The sequence below is a fragment of the Oncorhynchus nerka genome, linkage group LG1 (genome assembly GCF_034236695.1).
Source record: "Oncorhynchus nerka isolate Pitt River linkage group LG1, Oner_Uvic_2.0, whole genome shotgun sequence".
NCBI lineage: Eukaryota > Metazoa > Chordata > Actinopteri > Salmoniformes > Salmonidae > Oncorhynchus > Oncorhynchus nerka.
In genome coordinates this window covers 50,703,394-50,723,393 of record NC_088396.1, presented here as the reverse complement: position 1 = coordinate 50,723,393, position 20,000 = coordinate 50,703,394, and the positions used below count along the sequence as shown (strand labels likewise).

General features: G+C 54.8%; 1 protein-coding gene across 1 annotated transcript in view; it reads right to left on the bottom strand.

Annotated features, from left to right (window-relative positions):
* The window catches only part of LOC115127792 (protein FAM124A), a 103,965-nt gene that overhangs the window by 45,560 nt on the left and 38,405 nt on the right, over positions 1-20,000 (bottom strand). Inside the window, exon 3 of the mRNA XM_065019592.1 lies at positions 4,338-5,122. Coding sequence (XP_064875664.1) covers positions 4,338-5,122 — 785 coding nt within the window. The remainder of the gene's footprint in view (positions 1-4,337; positions 5,123-20,000) is intronic.

The window sequence follows — 20,000 nt, the reverse complement described above, 5'->3', positions numbered from 1 at the left end:
TATATATATATAGATGTATATTATCCGTCTTTGTTCAGCCACGACTCTGAAAAAACCCCATTACAGTTCTTCATATCCCGTTTATAGGATAGTCTCAAACAGAGCTCATCCAGTTTTATTCTCTAGTGATTTGTACGTCTGCCAATAGAGCGGACGGTAAAGGCAGTTTATTTACTCGTAGTCTCGTCAGGGAGCCCGCTTGTGTGCCTCTCTTGCGCTGTCTCTTCCTCTCGAGTCTAGGGCCTGGTCCGGAATGAGCAGTACATCCACAGCCTGCCGGCTCGTTGAAGTAGAAATCGTCATCCAAAATTGAGGTTAATGATCACTGTCCTGATGTCCAGAAGCTGTTTTCTGGTCATAGGAAATGATGGTGGTGATATTATGTACCGAAAAAAAGGCTGGATCAGGGTAGAAAACAGGCAAAATGGTCAGGAGCCCTTAAGACGCCATCTTTATACGGTTTCAGCATGACATCTCCTATATATATATAGGTCCACAGACGATGCAATCTCAACCACACTGCACACTGCCCTAACCCATCTGGACAAGAGGAATACCTATGTGAGAATGCTGTTCATCGACTACAGCTCGGCATTCAACACCATAGTACCCTCAAAGCTCGTCATCAAGCTCGAGACCCTGGGTCTCGACCCCGCCCTGTGCAACTGGGTACTGGACTTCCTGACGGGCCGCCCCCAGGTGGTGAGGGTAGGCAACAACATCTCCTCCCCGCTGATCCTCAACATGGGGGCCCCACAAGGGTGCGTTCTGAGCCCTCTCCTGTACTCCCTGTTCACCCACGACTGCGTGGCCACGCACGCCTCCAACTCAATCATCAAGTTTGCGGACAATACAACAGTGGTAGGCTTGATTACCAACAACGACGAGACGGCCTACAGGGAGGAGGTGAGGGCCCTCGGAGTGTGGTGTCAGGAAAATAACCTCACACTCAACGTCAACAAAACTAAGGAGATGATTGTGGACTTCAGGAAACAGCAGAGGGAACACCCCCCTATCCACATCGATGGAACAGTAGTGGAGAGGGTAGCAAGTTTTAAGTTCCTCGGCATACACATCACAGACAAACTGAATTGGTCCACTCACACAGACAGCGTCGTGAAGAAGGCGCAGCAGCGCCTCTTCAACCTCAGGAGGCTGAAGAAATTCGGCTTGTCACCAAAAGCACTCACAAACTTCTACAGATGCACAATCGAGAGCATCCTGGCGGGCTGTATCACCGCCTGGTATGGCAACTGCTCCGCCCTCAACCGTAAGGCTCTCCAGAGGGTAGTGAGGTCTGCACAACGCATCACCGGGGGCAAACTACCAGCCCTCCAGAACACCTACACCACCTTATGTTACAGGAAGGCCATAAAGATCATCAAGGACATCAACCACCCGAGCCACTGCCTGTTCACCCCGCTATCATCCAGAAGGTGAGGTCAGTACAGGTGCATCAAAGCTGGGACCGAGAGACTGAAAAACAGCCTCTATCTCAAGGCCATCAGACTGTTAAACAGCCACCACTAACATTGAGTGGCTGCTGCCAACACACTGACATTGACACTGACCCAACTCCAGCCACTTTAATAATGGGAATTGATGGGAAATGATGTAAATATATCACTAGCCACTTTAAACAATGCTACCTTATATAATGTTACTTACCCTACATTATTCATCTCATATGCATACGTATATACTGTACTCTATATCATCGACTGCATCCTTATGTAATACATGTATCACTAGCCACTTTAACTATGCCACTTTGTTTACTTTGTCTACATACTCATCTCATATGTATATACTGTACTCGATACCATCTACTGTATGCTGCCCTGTACCATCACTCATTCATATATCCTTATGTACATATTCTTTATCCCCTTACACTGTGTATAAGACAGTAGTTTTGGAATTGTTAGTTAGATTACTTGTTGGTTATTAGTGCATTGTCGGAACTAGAAGCACAAGCATTTCGCTACACTCGCATTAACATCTGCTAACCATGTGTATGTGACAAATAAAATTTGATTTGATTTGATATATCTTTACACATCATTTGACTATGTCTTCGTTGTAAATGTTATGGTACCAAATTGGTGGCAGTTGTGAAAAAACGTCAATAGTTGGACAAGATGAAGAGTTAAATGAAAAAATAATACTATAATAATATAATGATATAAATAATACTATAAATAATAATATATAATAATAATAAAATAATACCATTGTCATTTGCATGCCGTTTTCATTCAGCGATCACTATTTTCTCTTGAACCTTAGAAACTCATATACGTATACATTTTTAATGTAAGTTATTCAAGTATGAATTAAAGAAGTTACCATAGAGGATTCCGGTACCTTTGGTAATTTACTAGTAGCTTTGCAACCCTAGGTGAGGTCTAGTTAATTATGTTAGTCCCCCAGAGTGAACGTGTGTGTGTGTGTGTGTGTGTGTGTGTGTGTGTGTGTGTGTGTGTGTGTGTGTGTGTGTGTGTGTGTGTGTGTGTGTGTGTGTGTGTGTGTGTGTGTGTGTGAAATCTGTGAATCTCCTTCAGGGTGGTCATAGCAGTAGGACTTATACACCTATCCCCAGCCTGTGTTGGGATGGAGGGATGAGGGGTGGAGGAGGGGTGCAAATTGGAAAGGCTCAATGTTCCTTTGTCTGCTGAGTGGGACTGTTATTTTTGGCTGCAGTCCTGTTCCCACTTAGAACCTGCAGTCTGTATGGTCTGTATTCTGGAGCCTTCTCTCCCTCTCTCTCCCCCCTCTCTCTCTCTCTCTCTGTATCTCTCCCTCCCTCTCTTCCTCTTTCTCCCTCTCTGTCTCTCTCTCTTCCTCTCTGTCCCCCCTCTCTCTCTCTGTCCCCCTCTCTCTCTCTGTCCCCCCCCCTCTCTCTCTGCCCCCCCTCTCTCTGCCCCCCCTCTCTGTCCCCCCTCTCTCTCTTCCTCTCTGTCCCCCCCCCCTCTCTGTCCCCCTCTCTCCCGCTCTCTGTTGCCCTGATGACTATACACAGTGTGAAATTAATCTCCAGTAAGAGAGGGTGTAGATCACACACACACACACACACACACTCACACACACACACACACACACACACACACAGATATTTCACTTCTGCTGTTGCCTAGCAACAATACACTCTACCTCCAGTGACTTCCAGAGCTCATGTAGGTGTGGTCTGCCAGTCGTCATCATTTAAGGGTTGTTCTTAGTTCATAGTCTGACTGCTGCTGGGACATACTGTGCAGCATGTTGTTCATCTACGGCCTAGGCAACACAAAAGTGTACAACACACACACACACAGACAGAGACACACACAGAGACACACACAAACGCTTTCACACACACACACACACACACACACACACACACACACACACACACACACACACACACACACACACACACACACACACACACACACACACACACACACACACAGAAACACACATAGAGACACACACACACGCACACACACAGAGACACACGCACACACAGACAGAAACACACATAGAGACACACACACATGCACACACGCACACACACAGAGACACACACACGCACACACACACACACACACACACACACACACACACACACACACACACACACACACACACACACACACACACACACACACACACACACACACACACACACACACACACACAGAGCCACACACACACAGAGCCACACACAGAGCCACACACAGACAGAAACACACATAGAGACACACACGCACACACACGCACACAGAGACACACACACAGACAGAAACACACACACACACACACAGAGACACACACAGAGACACACACGCACACACACAGAGACACACACAGAGACACACACACAGACAGAAACACACACACACACACAGAGACACACACAGAGACACACACGCACACACACGCACACACACACACAGACAGAAACACACATAGAGACACACACACATGCGCGCACACACAGAGACACACATACACACACACACGCACACGCACTCGCACACACACACACACACACACAGACAGACAGAGACACACACAGAGACACACACAGACAGAAACACACATAGAGACACACACACACACACACACACACACACACACACACACACACACAGACACACACGCACACACGCGCACACAGAGACACACATAGAGACACACACACAGATAGAGATACACACACACACACACACAGAGAGACACACACAGAGACACACACACACACACACACACACACACACACACACACACACACACACACACACACACACACACACACACACACAGACACAGACACACACCCACCAGTATCTCACCTGCAGCAGTATCTTATTCCCGTCGTAGTCTTCAGTCTGCCAGCGTACCTCACTGATGGGGGTACAGGGGTACGGCAGGAGGGGCACCAACGCCCCAACGTCCCTCACCCTCATCTCTATCACCGCCGACTCCGTAGGAGCGGGGCTCTGGCCCCTCGGCAACCGCTTGAATGACAGCTGGATCTCGGTATCCGGGTTGGAGTACACCACGAAAAAACAAAAGTCTTCTTTCCTCTGGGCCAGCTTCCTCTGGAGGATCATCCGGTACATGCGCACCATATCCCGGAAGCTCTCGTAACGGCAGTAGACTGTGAAGCGTACAATCTCTTTGCCGTAGTGAACCTGGCGAACCGCCCACAGAGGAGTCCCCGGGGCCAAGGTGAAGAAGTCTTGGCTGCAGGGAGTAAGCGGGAGCATCCTACGGCCGTTGTTGACCCTCTCGGTGTGGTGGAAGTGCCAGGGGGGGCGCTGGAGAGCACGGTGTAACGTCATGATCTGATCCTCACCCCCGTACTGCTCCTGCAGGAAGAGGATGACGGCCAGCGCTGGCTGGCACTGCGGAGGGCCGTGATTGGCTGAAAAAGATGCCGAAGCATGACATGATTGGCGCTTGGGTTTTTGTTGCCAGGCGGCTCTCTCGGAGACGCGGAAGAGCTGCAGTTCAGGGTGGACCCAGGCCAGGACAGTGTCGGCAGCATGCTGCAGGGACTTGGCCTGGCCCGGGTCAGTAATGAGGTGAACACTGACAAGGAAGGGATCCTGCAGCTCCACCATGGATAACTCACCTCCAACACAGACAGAGAGACAGGAGGAGGAGGAGGAGGAAGAGGAGGGGGAAGAGGAAGAGGAGGAGGAAGAGGAGGAGGAGGAGAGAACAAGAAACAGAAGAAGAAGCCATTAAAAAATGATATTGTGAATCTGAAAAACATTTATCTACCAAAATACTAATTCTCACACCCTTCTCTCCTTTCCCTCCCTCCCTCCCTCCCTCCCTCCCTCCTCCCTCCCTCCCTCCCTAATAGGCCCATGCGGAGCAGGGTTCTGTTGTCTCATTAGTAGCTCGTTAGTGAGGCCCAGAAACACACACACACACACACACACACACACACACACACACACACACACACACACACACACACACACACACACACACACACACAGAGAGAGGAATGCTCCAGAGCCCGGCAGGAAACTCAAACCTGGTGTGCCCCCATCCTGACCCCCTGACCAAGACCAACTGAGACAGAACTCAAACCCCCACAGGGCTGAGTGATTTGGAGGCCCAAGGCAGAGGCCAGTCTGAACCCCCCCACCCCCATGAGGGTTTAAATGGGTTTTATAGAGATGTCATTTAACTATAAAAATGTATTATCTTTTAATGTGCCATGAACACAACCCGTCATGACTCGCACGTTTATCCAAAATAATTTCAGCATCCGATGATGTACTGCGCCACACGCCAACTTTCCTTCAATTCGGAAGTGGCTGAAACTATCTCACCTAATGAGTGAAGCCCCGTTCTGTCATACGATACACTGAAACTATCTCACCTAATGAGTGAAACACCCCCCCCGTTCTGTCTTACGATACACTGAGTGGACAAAACATTAGGAACACCTTCTCTTTCCACCACACAGACTGTTCCAGGTGAATCCGGGTGAAAGCCATGATCCCTTATGGATGTCACTTCGGTAAATCCAAATATCAATCAGTGTAGAGGAAAGAGCAGAAGACTGGTTACAGGAGGATTATTACGCATTCAGACAATAGAGACATAGATTGTGTTTGTCTGCCATTCAGAGGGTGAATGGGCCTTTGGGTTTTTCACTCTCAACCGTTTCCCTGTGTGTATCAAGAATGGTCCACCACCCAAAGAACATCCAGCCAACTTGACACAACTTGTGGGAAGCATTGGAGTACTGTGGAACCCCCCCTTGAAGAACTGAGGCTGTGTACGTAGCCTGTGATATCTGATGTCTTTTAACTAGAGAAATGTGTCTTGTATAAAGGCCAGATCGTTCTTCAAGATGTTCATCATAGATGACCAGCAGGGTCAAATAATAATAATCACAGTGGTTGTAGAGGGTGCAACAGGTCAGCACCTTAGGGGTAAATGTCTGTTGGCCTTTTACAGCCGAGCATTCAGAGGTCGAGACAGCAGGTGTTGGAGAGAGAGAGAGAGAGAGAGAGAGAGAGAGAGAGAGACAGAGAGAGACAGAGAGAGACAGAGACAGAGAGATAAAGATAGAGATATAGAGACACAGATAGAGAGAGAGAGAGAGAGAGAGAGACAGAGAGAGAGAGAGGGAGACAGAGAGAGAGACAGAGAGAGACAGACAGAGAGAGAGATAGAGATAGAGACACAGAGAGAGAGAGAGAGAGAGAGATAGAGATGGAGACACAGATAGAGAGAGAGAGACAGAGAGAGACAGAGAGAGAGAGAGAGAGAGAGATAGAGACACAGATAGAGAGAGAGACAGAGAGAGACAGAGAGAGACAGAGAGAGAGAGAGAGAGACAGAGACAGAGACACAGAGAGACAGAGAGAGAGATAGAGACACAGATAGAGAGATATATACACAGATAGAGAGAGAGAGAGAGAGACAGAGAGAGACAGAGAGAGAGAAACAGAGAGAGACAGAGAGAGAGACAGAGAGAGAGAGAGAGAGACAGAGAGAGACAGAGAGAGACAGAGAGAGAGAAACAGAGAGAGACAGAGAGAGAGACAGAGAGAGAGAGAGAGAGACAGAGAGAGACAGAGAGAGACAGAGAGACAGAGAGAGACAGAGAGAGAGACAGAGAGACAGAGAGAGAGACAGAGAGAGAGAGAGAGAGAGACAGAGAGAGACAGAGAGAGAGACAGAGAGACAGAGAGAGAGAAACAGAGAGAGACAGAGAGAGAGACAGAGAGAGACAGAGAGACAGAGAGAGGGTCAAAAACATCATGTCCGGGACAAGGTAGCACGTCCAGTGAACAGGTCAGAGACGTATCCTGGTCTGTGTTGTATAACGGTCCTGTTCAATGTTTTGTTTAACGTTTCAGTTCAATCTTTTGTTTAACATTTCTGTTCCCTTGAGGTTCCCTCAATGCTCAGACAATGAATGTTATAAAGAAAGAGGTAATGTTGAGCTCCTCTCTCTCCCTCTCTCTTTTCCTCTCTCCCTCTCTGTTCTCTCTCTTTTCCTCTCTCCCTCTCTGTTCTCTCTCTCTTTTCCTCTCCCTCTCTGTTCTCTCTCTCTTTTCCTCTCTCCCTCTCTCTTTTCCTCTCCCTCTCTGTTCTCTCTCTCTCTTCCTCTCTCCCTCTGTTCTCTCTCTCTCTTCCTCTCTCCCTCTCTGTTCTCTCTCTCTTTTCCTCTCTCCCTCTTTCTTTTCCTCTCTCCCTTTCTATTTCCTCTCTCCCTCTTTCTTTTCCTCTCTCCCTCTCTCTTTTCCTCTCCCTCTGTTCCCTCTCTCTCTTCCTCTCTCCCTCTCTGTTCTCTCTCTCTTTTCCTCTCTCCCTTTCTATTTTCCTCCCTCCCTCTCTCTTTTCTTCTATCCCTCTCCCTCCATCTATCTCTCTGCCCCGGGGGGCTCGTCCCAGTTTATTTGTCCGGTAAGGTTGAGGGCACATGGGGCCGAGGGAACCGGCTCACAGCATTTTCCCTGCCCTTATCACATCAAACCAGAGAGAAGACTTTGTGTGGGTGTGTGTGTGCGTGAGTGCATACGGATGTCGGAAAAAATAGTGTGTGTGTGTGTGGGTGTGTGTGTGTAAGTTGGCACATGCAGGTGTTTGGGCATTGCCAGTGCTAGACAGGAGACCCTCTCAGAAAGTACAGTTCCTGATCGGATGACTAACAAAGCATCTAGCAACATTCAGATTACATTACAAGGTACTGCTGATCCATGGCCTTTCACAGACAACAATACTGTACGATGGCTACTCTCAATGACACTGTCCACTATCAATCAAATGTATTTATAAAGCCCTTCTTACATCAGCTGATATCTCAAAGTGCTGAACAGAAACCCAGCCTAAAATCCCAAACAGCAAGCAATGCAGATGTAGAAGCACGGTGGCTAGACAAAACTCCCTAGAAAGGCCAGAACCTAAGAAGAAACCTAGAGAGGAACCAGGCTATGAGGGGTGGCCAGACCTCTTCTGGCTGTGCCAGGTGGAGATTATAAGAGTACATGGCCAATATGTTCAAATGTTCATAGATGACATAGTGATAGATCACTAGCAGATCTCCTCTGAGTAGAGAGACCACAGCAAAGTGTCTTCATGAGTCTCATTAAGGTAAGTAGAGTAGAAGACAGGAGTCAAGTCCAAATTAAGGGGGATAAAGTGACAGGACAGACAGACACCCCAGACTGGATAGAGCACAGAGATACCAGGCTGGGTCAGAGCATAGAGACACCAGGCTGGGTCAGAGCCCAGAGACACCAGGCTGGGTCAGAGCCCAGAGACACCAGGCTGGGTCAGAGCCCAGAGACACCAGGCTGGGTCAGAGCCCAGAGACACCAGGCTGGGTCAGAGCCCAGAGACACCAAGCTGGGTCAGAGCCCAGAGACACCAGGCTGGGTCAGAGACCAGAGACACCAGGCTGGGTCAGAGACCAGAGACACCAGGCTGGGTCAGAGACCAGAGACACCAGGCTGGGTCAGAGCCCAGAGACACCAGGCTGGGTCAGAGCCCAGAGACACCAGGCTGGGTCAGAGCCCAGAGACACCAGGCTGGGTCAGAGCCCAGAGACACCAGGCTGGGTCAGAGCCCAGAGACACCAGGCTGGGTCAGAGCCCAGAGACACCAGGCTGGGTCAGAGCCCAGAGACACCAGGCTGGGTCGGAGCCCAGAGACACCAGGCTGGGTCAGAGCCCAGAGACACCAGGCTGGGTCAGAGCACAGAGACACCAGGCCAGGCTGGGTCAGAGCACAGAGACACCAGGCTGGGTCAGAGCCCAGAGACACCAGGCTGGGTCAGAGCCCAGAGACACCAGGCTGGGTCAGAGCCCAGAGACACCAGGCTGGGTCAGAGCCCAGAGACACCAGGCTGGGTCAGAGCCCAGAGACACCAGGCTGGGTCAGAGCCCAGAGACACCAGGCTGGGTCAGAGCCCAGAGACACCAGGCCAGGCTGGGTCAGAGCACAGAGACACCAGGCCAGGCTGGGTCAGAGCACAGAGACACCAGGCTGGGTCAGAGCCCAGAGACACCAGGCTGGGTCAGAGCCCAGAGACACCAGGCTGGGTCAGAGCCCAGAGACACCAGGCTGGGTCAGAGCACAGAGACACCAGGCTGGGTCAGAGCACAGAGACACCAGGCCAGGCTGGGTCAGAGCACAGAGACACCAGGCCAGGCTGGGTCAGAGCACAGAGACACCAGGCTGGGTCAGAGCCCAGAGACACCAGGCTGGGTCAGAACACAGAGACACCAGGCTGGGTCAGAGCCCAGAGACACCAGGCCAGGCTGGGTCAGAGCCCAGAGACACCAGGCCAGGCTGGGTCAGAGCACAGAGACACCAGGCTGGGTCAGAGCCCAGAGACACCAGGCTGGGTCAGAGCACAGAGACACCAGGCTGGGTCAGAGCACAGAGACACCAGGCCAGGCTGGGTCAGAGCACAGAGACACCAGGCTGGGTCAGAGCCCAGAGACACCAGGCTGGGTCAGAACACAGAGACACCAGGCTGGGTCAGAGCCCAGAGACACCAGGCCAGGCTGGGTCAGAGCCCAGAGACACCAGGCCAGGCTGGGTCAGAGCACAGAGACACCAGGCTGGGTCAGAGCCCAGGGACACCAGGCTGGGTCAGATTCCAGAGACACCAGGCTGGGTCAGAGCCCAGGCTGGGTCAGAGCCCAGAGACACCAGGCTGGGTCAGAGCCCAGAGACACCAGGCTGGGTCAGAGCCCAGAGACACCAGGCTGGGTCAGAGCCCAGAGACACCAGGCTGGGTCAGAGCCCAGAGACACCAGGCTGGGTCAGAGCCCAGAGACACCAGGCCAGGCTGGGTCAGAGCCCAGAGACACCAGGCCAGGCTGGGTCAGAGCCCAGAGACACCAGGCTGGGTCAGAGCCCAGGCTGGGTCAGAGCCCAGAGACACCAGGCTGGGTCAGAGCCCAGAGACACCAGGCTGGGTCAGAGCACAGAGACACCAGGCCAGGCTGGGTCAGAGCACAGAGACACCAGGCTGGGTCAGAGCCCAGAGACACCACACCAGAGACACCAGGCTGGGTCAGAGCCCAGAGACACCAGGCCAGGCTGGGTCAGAGCCCAGAGACACCAGGCCAGGCTGGGTCAGAGCACAGAGACACCAGGCTGGGTCAGAGCCCAGGGACACCAGGCTGGGTCAGACAGACCAGGCTGGGTCAGAGACACCAGGCTGGGTCAGAGCCCAGAGACACCAGGCTGGGTCAGAGCCCAGAGACACCAGGCTGGGTCAGAGCCCAGAGACACCAGGCCAGGCTGGGTCAGAGCACAGAGACACCAGGCCAGGCTGGGTCAGAGCCCAGAGACACCCAGGCTGGGTCAGAGACACCAGAGACACCAGGCTGGGTCAGAGCCCAGAGACACCAGGCTGGGTCAGAGCCCAGAGACACCAGGCTGGGTCAGAGCCCAGAGACACCAGGCTGGGTCAGAGCCCAGAGACACCAGGCTGGGTCAGAGCACAGAGACACCAGGCTGGGTCAGAGCCCAGAGACACCAGGCTGGGTCAGAGCCCAGAGACACCAGGCTGGGTCAGAGCCCAGAGACACCAGGCTGGGTCAGAACACAGAGACACCAGGCTGGGTCAGAGCCCAGAGACACCAGGCCAGGCTGGGTCAGAGCCCAGAGACACCAGGCCAGGCTGGGTCAGAGCACAGAGACACCAGGCTGGGTCAGAGCCCAGGGACACCAGGCTGGGTCAGATTCCAGAGACACCAGGCTGGGTCAGAGCCCAGAGACACCAGGCTGGGTCAGAGCCCAGAGACACCAGGCTGGGTCAGAGCCCAGAGACACCAGGCTGGGTCAGAGCCCAGAGACACCAGGCTGGGTCAGAGCCCAGAGACACCAGGCTGGGTCAGAGCCCAGAGACACCAGGCTGGGTCAGAGCCCAGAGACACCAGGCCAGGCTGGGTCAGAGCACAGAGACACCAGGCTGGGTCAGAGCCCAGAGACACCAGGCTGGGTCAACCCAGAGACACCAGGCTGGGTCAGAGCCCAGAGACACCAGGCTGGGTCAGGCAGAGACACCAGGCTGGGTCAGAGCCCAGAGACACCAGGCCAGGCTGGGTCAGAGCCAGAGACACCAGGCTGGGTCAGAGCCCAGAGACACCAGGCTGGGTCAGAGCCCAGAGACACCAGGCTGGGTCAGAGCACAGAGACACCAGGCCAGGCTGGGTCAGAGCACAGAGACACCAGGCTGGGTCAGAGCCCAGAGACACCAGGCTGGGTCAGAACACAGAGACACCAGGCTGGGTCAGAGCCCAGAGACACCAGGCCAGGCTGGGTCAGAGCCCAGAGACACCAGGCCAGGCTGGGTCAGAGCACAGAGACACCAGGCTGGGTCAGAGCCCAGAGACACCAGGCTGGGTCAGAGCCCAGAGACACCAGGCTGGGTCAGAGCACAGAGACACCAGGCCAGGCTGGGTCAGAGCACAGAGACACCAGGCTGGGTCAGAGCCCAGAGACACCAGGCTGGGTCAGAGCCCAGAGACACCAGGCTGGGTCAGAGCCCAGAGACACCAGGCTGGGTCAGAGCACAGAGACACCAGGCTGGGTCAGAGCCCAGAGACACCAGGCTGGGTCAGAGCCCAGAGACACCAGGCTGGGTCAGAGCCCAGAGACACCAGGCTGGGTCAGAGCCCAGAGACACCAGGCTGGGTCAGAGCCCAGAGACACCAGGCTGGGTCAGAGCCCAGAGACACCAGGCTGGGTCAGAGCCCAGAGACACCAGGCTGGGTCAGAGCCCAGAGACACCAGGCTGGGTCAGAGCCCAGAGACACCAGGCTGGGTCAGAGCCCAGAGACACCAGGCTGGGTCAGAGCCCAGAGACACCAGGCTGGGTCAGAGCCCAGAGACACCAGGCTGGGTCAGAGCCCAGACACCAGGCTGGGTCAGAGACCAGAGACACCAGGCTGGGTCAGAGACCAGAGACACCAGGCTGGGTCAGAGACCAGAGACACCAGGCTGGGTCAGAGACCAGAGACACCAGGCTGGGTCAGAGCACAGAGACACCAGGCTGGGTCTGAACACAGAGACACCAGGCTGGGTCAGAGCCCAGAGACACCAGGCCAGGCTGGGTCAGAGCCCAGAGACACCAGGCCAGGCTGGGTCAGAGCACAGAGACACCAGGCTGGGTCAGAGCCCAGAGACACCAGGCTGGGTCAGAGCCCAGAGACACCAGGCTGGGTCAGAGCACAGAGACACCAGGCTGGGTCAGAGCACAGAGACACCAGGCCAGGCTGGGTCAGAGCACAGAGACACCAGGCTGGGTCAGAGCCCAGAGACACCAGGCTGGGTCAGAACACAGAGACACCAGGCTGGGTCAGAGCCCAGAGACACCAGGCCAGGCTGGGTCAGAGCCCAGAGACACCAGGCCAGGCTGGGTCAGAGCCCAGAGACACCAGGCCAGGCTGGGTCAGAGCACAGAGACACCAGGCTGGGTCAGAGCCCAGGACACCAGGCTGGGTCAGAGCCCAGAGACACCAGGCTGGGTCAGAGCCCAGAGACACCAGGCTGGGTCAGAGCCCAGAGACACCAGGCTGGGTCAGAGCCCAGAGACACCAGGCTGGGTCAGAGCCCAGAGACACCAGGCTGGGTCAGAGCCCAGAGACACCAGGCTGGGTCAGAGCCCAGAGACACCAGGCTGGGTCAGAGCCCAGAGACACCAGGCTGGGTCAGAGCCCAGAGACACCAGGCTGGGTCAGAGCCCAGAGACACCAGGCTGGGTCAGAGCCCAGAGACACCAGGCTGGGTCAGAGCCCAGAGACAGCCCAGGCTGGGTCAGAGCCCAGAGACACCAGGCTGGGTCAGAGCCCAGAGACACCAGGCTGGGTCAGAGCCCAGAGACACCAGGCTGGGTCAGAGCCCAGAGACACCAGGCTGGGTCAGAGACCAGAGACACCAGGCTGGGTCAGAGACCAGAGACACCAGGCTGGGTCAGAGACCAGAGACACCAGGCTGGGTCAGAGCCCAGAGACACCAGGCTGGGTCAGAGCCCAGAGACACAGGCTGGGGCTGGGTCAGCCCAGAGACACCAGGCTGGGTCAGAGACAGAGACACCAGGCTGGGTCAGAGCCCAGAGACACCAGGCTGGGTCAGAGACCAGAGACACCAGGCTGGGTCAGAGCACAGAGACACCAGGCTGGGTCAGAGCCCAGAGACACCAGGCTGGGTCAGAGCCCAGAGACACCAGGCTGGGTCAGAGCCCAGAGACACCAGGCTGGGTCAGAGCCCAGAGACACCAGGCTGGGTCAGAGCCCAGAGACACCAGGCTGGGTCAGAGACACCAGGCTGGGTCAGAGAGAGACACCAGGCTGGGTCAGAGCCCAGAGACACCAGGCTGGGTCAGAGCCCAGAGACACCAGGCTGGGTCAGAGCCCAGAGACACCAGGCTGGGTCAGAGCCCAGAGACACCAGGCTGGGTCAGAGCCCAGAGACACCAGGCTGGGTCAGAGCCCAGAGACACCAGGCTGGGTCAGAGCCCAGAGACCACCAGGCTGGGTCAGAGCACAGAGACACCAGGCTGGGTCAGAGCCCAGGCTGGGTCAGAACACAGAGACACCAGGCTGGGTCAGAGCCCAGAGACACCAGGCTGGGTCAGAGCCCAGAGACACCAGGCTGGGTCAGAGCACAGAGACACCAGGCTGGGTCAGAGCACAGAGACACCAGGCTGGGTCAGAGCCCAGAGACACCAGGCTGGGGGTCAGAGCAGGCTGGGTCAGAGCACAGAGACACCAGGCTGGGTCAGAGCCCAGAGACACCAGGCTGGGTCAGAGCCCAGAGACACCAGGCTGGGTCAGAGCCCAGAGACACCACACCAGGCCAGGCTGGGTCAGAGCCCAGAGACACCAGGCTGGGTCAGAGCACAGAGACACCAGGCTGGGTCAGAGCACAGAGACACCAGGCTGGGTCAGAGCCCAGAGACACCAGGCTGGGTCACCAGAGACACCAGGCTGGGTCAGAGCCCAGAGACACCAGGCCAGGCTGGGTCAGAGCCCAGAGACCACCAGGCTGGGTCAGAGCCCAGAGACACCAGGCTGGGTCAGAGCCCAGAGACACCAGGCTGGGTCAGAGCCCAGAGACACCAGGCAGGCTGGGTCAGAGCCCAGAGACACCAGGCTGGGTCAGAGCCCAGAGACACCAGGCTGGGTCAGAGCCCAGAGACACCAGGCTGGGTCAGAGCCCAGAGACACCAGGCTGGGTCAGAGCAGGCTGGGTCAGAGACACCAGGCTGGGTCAGAGCCCAGAGACACCAGGCTGGGTCAGAGCCCAGAGACACCAGGCTGGGTCAGAGCCCAGAGACACCAGGCTGGGTCAGAGCCCAGAGACACCAGGCTGGGTCAGAGCCCAGAGACACCAGGCTGGGTCAGAGCCCAGAGACACCAGGCTGGGTCAGAGCCCAGAGACACCAGGCTGGGTCAGAGCCCAGAGACACCAGGCTGGGTCAGAGCCCAGAGACACCAGGCTGGGTCAGAGACCAGAGACACCAGGCTGGGTCAGAGCACAGAGACACCAGGCTGGGTCAGAGCCCAGAGACACCAGGCTGGGTCAGAGCACAGAGACAGTAAACATTACACTCACAGAAGTTCCAAAAGAATAAAGACATTACAAATGTCATATTATATATATATACAGTGTTGTAACGATGTACCAATGGTTCAAGGACAAAAGGGAAAATAAATGAACATAAGTATGGGTTGTATTTACAATGGTGTTTGTTCTTCATTGGTTGACCTTTTCTCGTGGCAACAGGTCACATATCTTGCTGCTGTGATGAAACACTGTGGAATTTCACCCAGTAGATATGGGAGTTTATCAAAATTAGATTTGTTTTCAAATTTTTGTGGATGTGTGTAATCTGAGGGAAATATGTGTCTCTAATATGGTCATACATTTGGCAGGAGGTTAGGAAGTGCAGCTCAGGCTCGACCTCATTTTGGGGGCAGTGAGCACATAGCCTGTCTTCTCTTGAGAGCCATGTCTGTCTACTGCCTATGCTCACTGAATCTGTACATAGTCAAAGTTTTCCTTAAGTTTGGGTCTTCAGTGTTTTAGTCTCTCTCTCTCTCTCTCTCTCTCTCTCTCTCTGTCTCTCTCTCTGTGTCTCTGTCTCTCTGTCTCTCTCTCTGTCTCTCTCTCTGTTTCTCTCTCTCTCTGTTTCTCTCTCTGTTTCTCTCTCGCTCTCTCTTCAGTGTTTCAGTGTTTCTCTCTCTCTCCAGTGTTTCTCTCTGTTTCTCTCTCTGTTTCTCTTTCTCTCTGTTTCTCTCTCTCTCTCTCTCTCTCTCTCTCTCTCTCTCTCCCTCTGTTTCTCTCTCTCTCCTCTCTCTCTCTGTTTCTCTCTCTCTCTCTCTCTCTCTCTCTCTCTCTCTCTCTCTCAGCTGCTCTTATTAGCCTCAGTGTTCTAACCTCTGACCCCCCCTCTCTCTAGCTTTGAGACTAATTAATTCCAGTTTAACTAAGCCAAGGGGGGAGAGCTGCTCCTGTCCTGTTGGGAGACAAGAGCATGGTGTTATAAAGCTCTCTAGTCACTAGTGTGACACTAAACCTTTAATCTGCTCTCACAGCTCACAACACTATTACATTCAGCAGAGGCTCTTATCCAGAGTCACATTCATCGGGGCGGCAGGTAGCCTAGTGGTTAGAGTGTAGGGACGGCAGGTAGCCTAGTGGTTAGAGTGTAGAGGGGAGGGGTCTAGTGGTTAGAGTGTAGGGGTGGCAGGTAGCCTAGTGGTTAGAGTGTAGGGCGGGGTACTAGTGGTTAGAGTGTAGGGGAGGCAGGTAGCCTAGTGGTTAGAGTGTAGGGACGGTAGGTAGCCTAGTGGTTAGAGTGTAGAGGGGAGGCAGGTAGTCTAGTGGTTAGAGTGTAGAGGGGAGGCAGGTAGTCTAGTGGTTAGAGTGTAGGGGAGGCAGGTAGCCTAGTGGTTAGAGTGTAGGGAGGCAGGTAGCCTAGTGGTTAGAGTGTAGGGGGAGGCAGGTAGCCTAGTGGTTAGAGTGTAGGGAGGCAGGTAGCCCAGTGGTTAGAGTGTAGGGGAGGCAGGTAGCCTAGTGGTTAGAGTGTAGGGGCGGCAGGGTAGCCTAGTGGTTAGAGTGTAGGGAGGCAGGTAGCCTAGTGGTTAGAGTGTAGGGGGCAGGTAGCAGGTAGGGAGGCAGGTAGCCTAGTGGTTAGAGTGTAGGGGCGGCAGGTAGCCTAGTGGTTAGAGTGTAGGGGAGGCAGGTAGCCTAGTGGTTAGAGTGTAGGGGAGGCAGGTAGTCTAGTGGTTAGAGTGTAGAGATGGCAGGTAGCCTAGTGGTTAGAGTGTAGGGGCGGCAGGTAGCCTAGTGGTTAGAGTGTAGGGGCGGCAGGTAGCCTAGTGGTTAGAGTGTAGGGGCGGCAGGGTAGCCTAGTGGTTAGAGTGTAGGGGCGGCAGGTAGCCTAGTGGTTAGAGTGTAGGGGCGGCAGGTAGCCTAGTGGTTAGAGTGTAGGGGAGGCAGGTAGCCTAATGGTTAGAGTGTAGGGGCGGCAGGTAGCCTAGTGGTTAGAGTGTAGGGACGGTAGGTAGCCTAGTGGTTAGAGTGTAGAGGGGAGGCAGGTAGTCTAGTGGTTAGAGTGTAGGGGTGGCAGGTAGCCTAGTGGTTAGAGTGTAGGGGCGGTAGGTAGTCTAGTGGTTAGAGTGTAGGGGAGGCAGGTAGCCTAGTGGTTAGAGTGTAGGGACGGTAGGTAGCCTAGTGGTTAGAGTGTAGAGGGGAGGCAGGTGGTCTAGTGGTTAGAGTGTAGAGGGGAGGCAGGGTCTAGTGGTTAGAGTGTAGGGGAGGCAGGTAGCCTAGTGGTTTAGGGGAGGAGGTAGTAGGGGAGGCAGGTAGCCAGTGTAGGGGAGGCCTAGTGGTTAGAGTGTAGGGAGGCAGGTAGCCTAGTGGTTAGAGTGTAGGGCGGCAGGGTAGCCTAGTGGTTAGAGTGTAGGGAGGCAGGTAGCCTAGTGGTTAGAGTGTAGGGGCGGCAGGTAGCCTAGTGGTTAGAGTGTAGGGGAGGCAGGTAGCCTAGTGGTTAGAGTGTAGGGGCGGCAGGTAGCCTAGTGGTTAGAGTGTAGGGGAGGCAGGTAGCCTAGTGGTTGGTAGGGGAGGCAGGTAGAGTGTAGAGGGCAGGTAGCCAGGTAGCGGCAGGTAGCCTAGTGGTTAGAGTGTGGGGGGCAGGTAGCCAGGTAGCCTAGTGGTTAGAGTGTAGGGGCGGCAGGTAGCCTAGTGGTTAGAGTGTAGGGGCGGCAGGGTAGCCTAGTGGTTAGAGTGTAGGGGCGGCAGGTAGCCTAGTGGTTAGAGTGGGGCAGGGCCAGGTAGGGGCCTAGTGGTTAGAGTGTAGGGGCGGCAGGTAGCCTAGTGGTTAGAGTGTAGGGGCGGCAGGTAGCCTAGTGGTTAGAGTGTAGGGGCGGCAGGGTAGCCTAGTGGTTAGAGTGTAGGGGCGGCAGGTAGCCTAGTGGTGGTTAGAGCCTAGTGGTTAGAGTGGGGCGGCAGGTAGCCTAGTGGTTAGAGGTAGGGCCTAGCCTAGTGGTTAGAGTGTAGGGGCGGCAGGTAGCCTAGTGGTTAGAGTGTAGGGGCGGCAGGTAGCCAGTGGTTAGAGTGTAGGGGCGGCAGGTAGTAGTGGTTAGAGTGTAGGGGGCGTAGCCTAGTGGTTAGAGGTAGTAGCCTAGTGGTTAGAGTGTAGGGGCGGCAGGCAGCCAGAGTGTAGGGGCGGCAGGTAGCCTAGTGGTTAGAGTGTAGTGGGGAGGGGCGGCAGGTAGCCTAGTGGTGGTTAGAGGTAGCCTAGTGGTTAGAGTGTAGGCAGGTAGCCTAGTGGTTAGAGTGTAGGGGCGGCAGGTAGGTGGGCGGCAGGTAGCTAGTGGTTAGAGTGTAGGGGAGGAAGGTAGTCTAGTGGTTAGAGTGTAGAGGGGAGGCAGGTTGTCTAGTGGTAGCCTAGTGGTTAGAGTGGTTAGGGGCGGCAGGTAGCCTAGTGGTTAGAGTGTAGGTAGGTGGTTAGAGTGCAGGTAGCCTAGTGGTTAGAGTGTAGGGCGGCAGGTAGCCTAGTGGTTAGAGTGTAGGGGGCAGGTAGCCTAGTGGTTAGACTAGTGGTTAGAGTGTAGGGGAGTGGAAGGTAGTAGCCTAGTGGTTAGAGTGTAGGGGCGGCAGGTAGCCTAGTGGTTAGAGTGTAGGGACGGTAGGTAGTCTAGTGGTTAGAGTGTAGGGGAGGAAGGTAGTCTAGTGGTTAGAGTGTAGAGGGGAGGCAGGTTGTCTAGTGGTTAGAGTGTAGGGGAGGCAGGTAGTCTAGTGGTTAGAGTGTAGGGCGGCAGGTAGCCTAGTGGTTAGAGTGTAGGGGAGGAAGGTAGCCTAGTGGTTAGAGTGTAGGGGAGGCAGGTAGCCTAGTGGTTAGAGTGTAGGGAGCCTAGTGGTTAGAGGTAGCCTAGTGGTTAGAGTGTAGGGAGGCAGGTAGCCTAGTGGTTAGAGTGTAGGGGAGGCAGGTAGCCTAGTGGTTAGAGTGTAGGGGAGGCAGGTAGCCTAGTGGTTAGAGTGTAGGGGAGGCAGGTAGGCGGCAGGTAGCCTAGTGGTTAGAGTGTAGGGAGGCAGGTAGCCTAGTGGGCGGAGTGTAGGGCGGCAGGTAGCCTAGTGGTTAGAGTGTAGGGGGCGGCAGAGTGGTAGCCTAGTGGTTAGCCTAGTGGTTAGAGGGGCGGCAGGTAGCCTAGTGGTTAGAGGTAGTAGTGGGAGTGCAGGTAGCCTAGTGGTTAGAGTGTAGGGGCGGCAGGTAGCCCTAGGGGCGGCAGTGGTGGTTAGAGTGTAGGGGCGGCAGGGTAGCCTAGTGGTTAGAGTGTAGGGGTGGCAGGTAGCCTAGTGGTTAGAGTGTAGGGTAGGCAGGTAGCCTAGTGGTTAGAGTGTAGGGGAGGCAGGTAGCCTGGTGGTTAGAGTGGTTAGAGTGTAGGGGGCAGGTAGCCAGCAGGTAGCCTAGTGGTTAGAGTGTAGGGGCGGCAGGTAGCCTAGTGGTTAGAGTGTAGGGACGGCAGGTAGCCTAGTGGTTAGAGTGTAGGGACGGCAGGTAGCCTAGTGGTTAGAGTGTAGGGGCGGCAGGGTAGCCTAGTGGTTAGAGTGTAGGGGTGGCAGGTAGCCTAGTGGTTAGAGTGTAGGGGAGGCAGGTAGCCTAGTGGTTAGAGTGTAGAGGGGCAGGTAGCCAGTGTTTAGAGTGTTGGGGCTAGTGCCTAGTGGTTAGAGTGTAGGGAGCAGGTAGCCTAGTGGTTAGAGTGTAGGGGCGGCAGGTAGCCTAGTGGTTAGAGTGTAGGGGCGGCAGGTAGCCTAGTGGTTAGAGTGTGGTTAGAGTGTAGGGGCGGCAGGTAGCCTAGTGGTTAGAGTGTAGGGGCGGCAGGTAGCCTAGTGGTTAGAGTGGTTAGCCTAGTGGTTAGAGTGTAGGGGCGGCAGGGTAGCCTAGTGGTTAGAGTGAGGGGCGGCAGGTAGCCTAGTGGTTAGAGTGTAGGGACGGCAGGTAGCCTAGT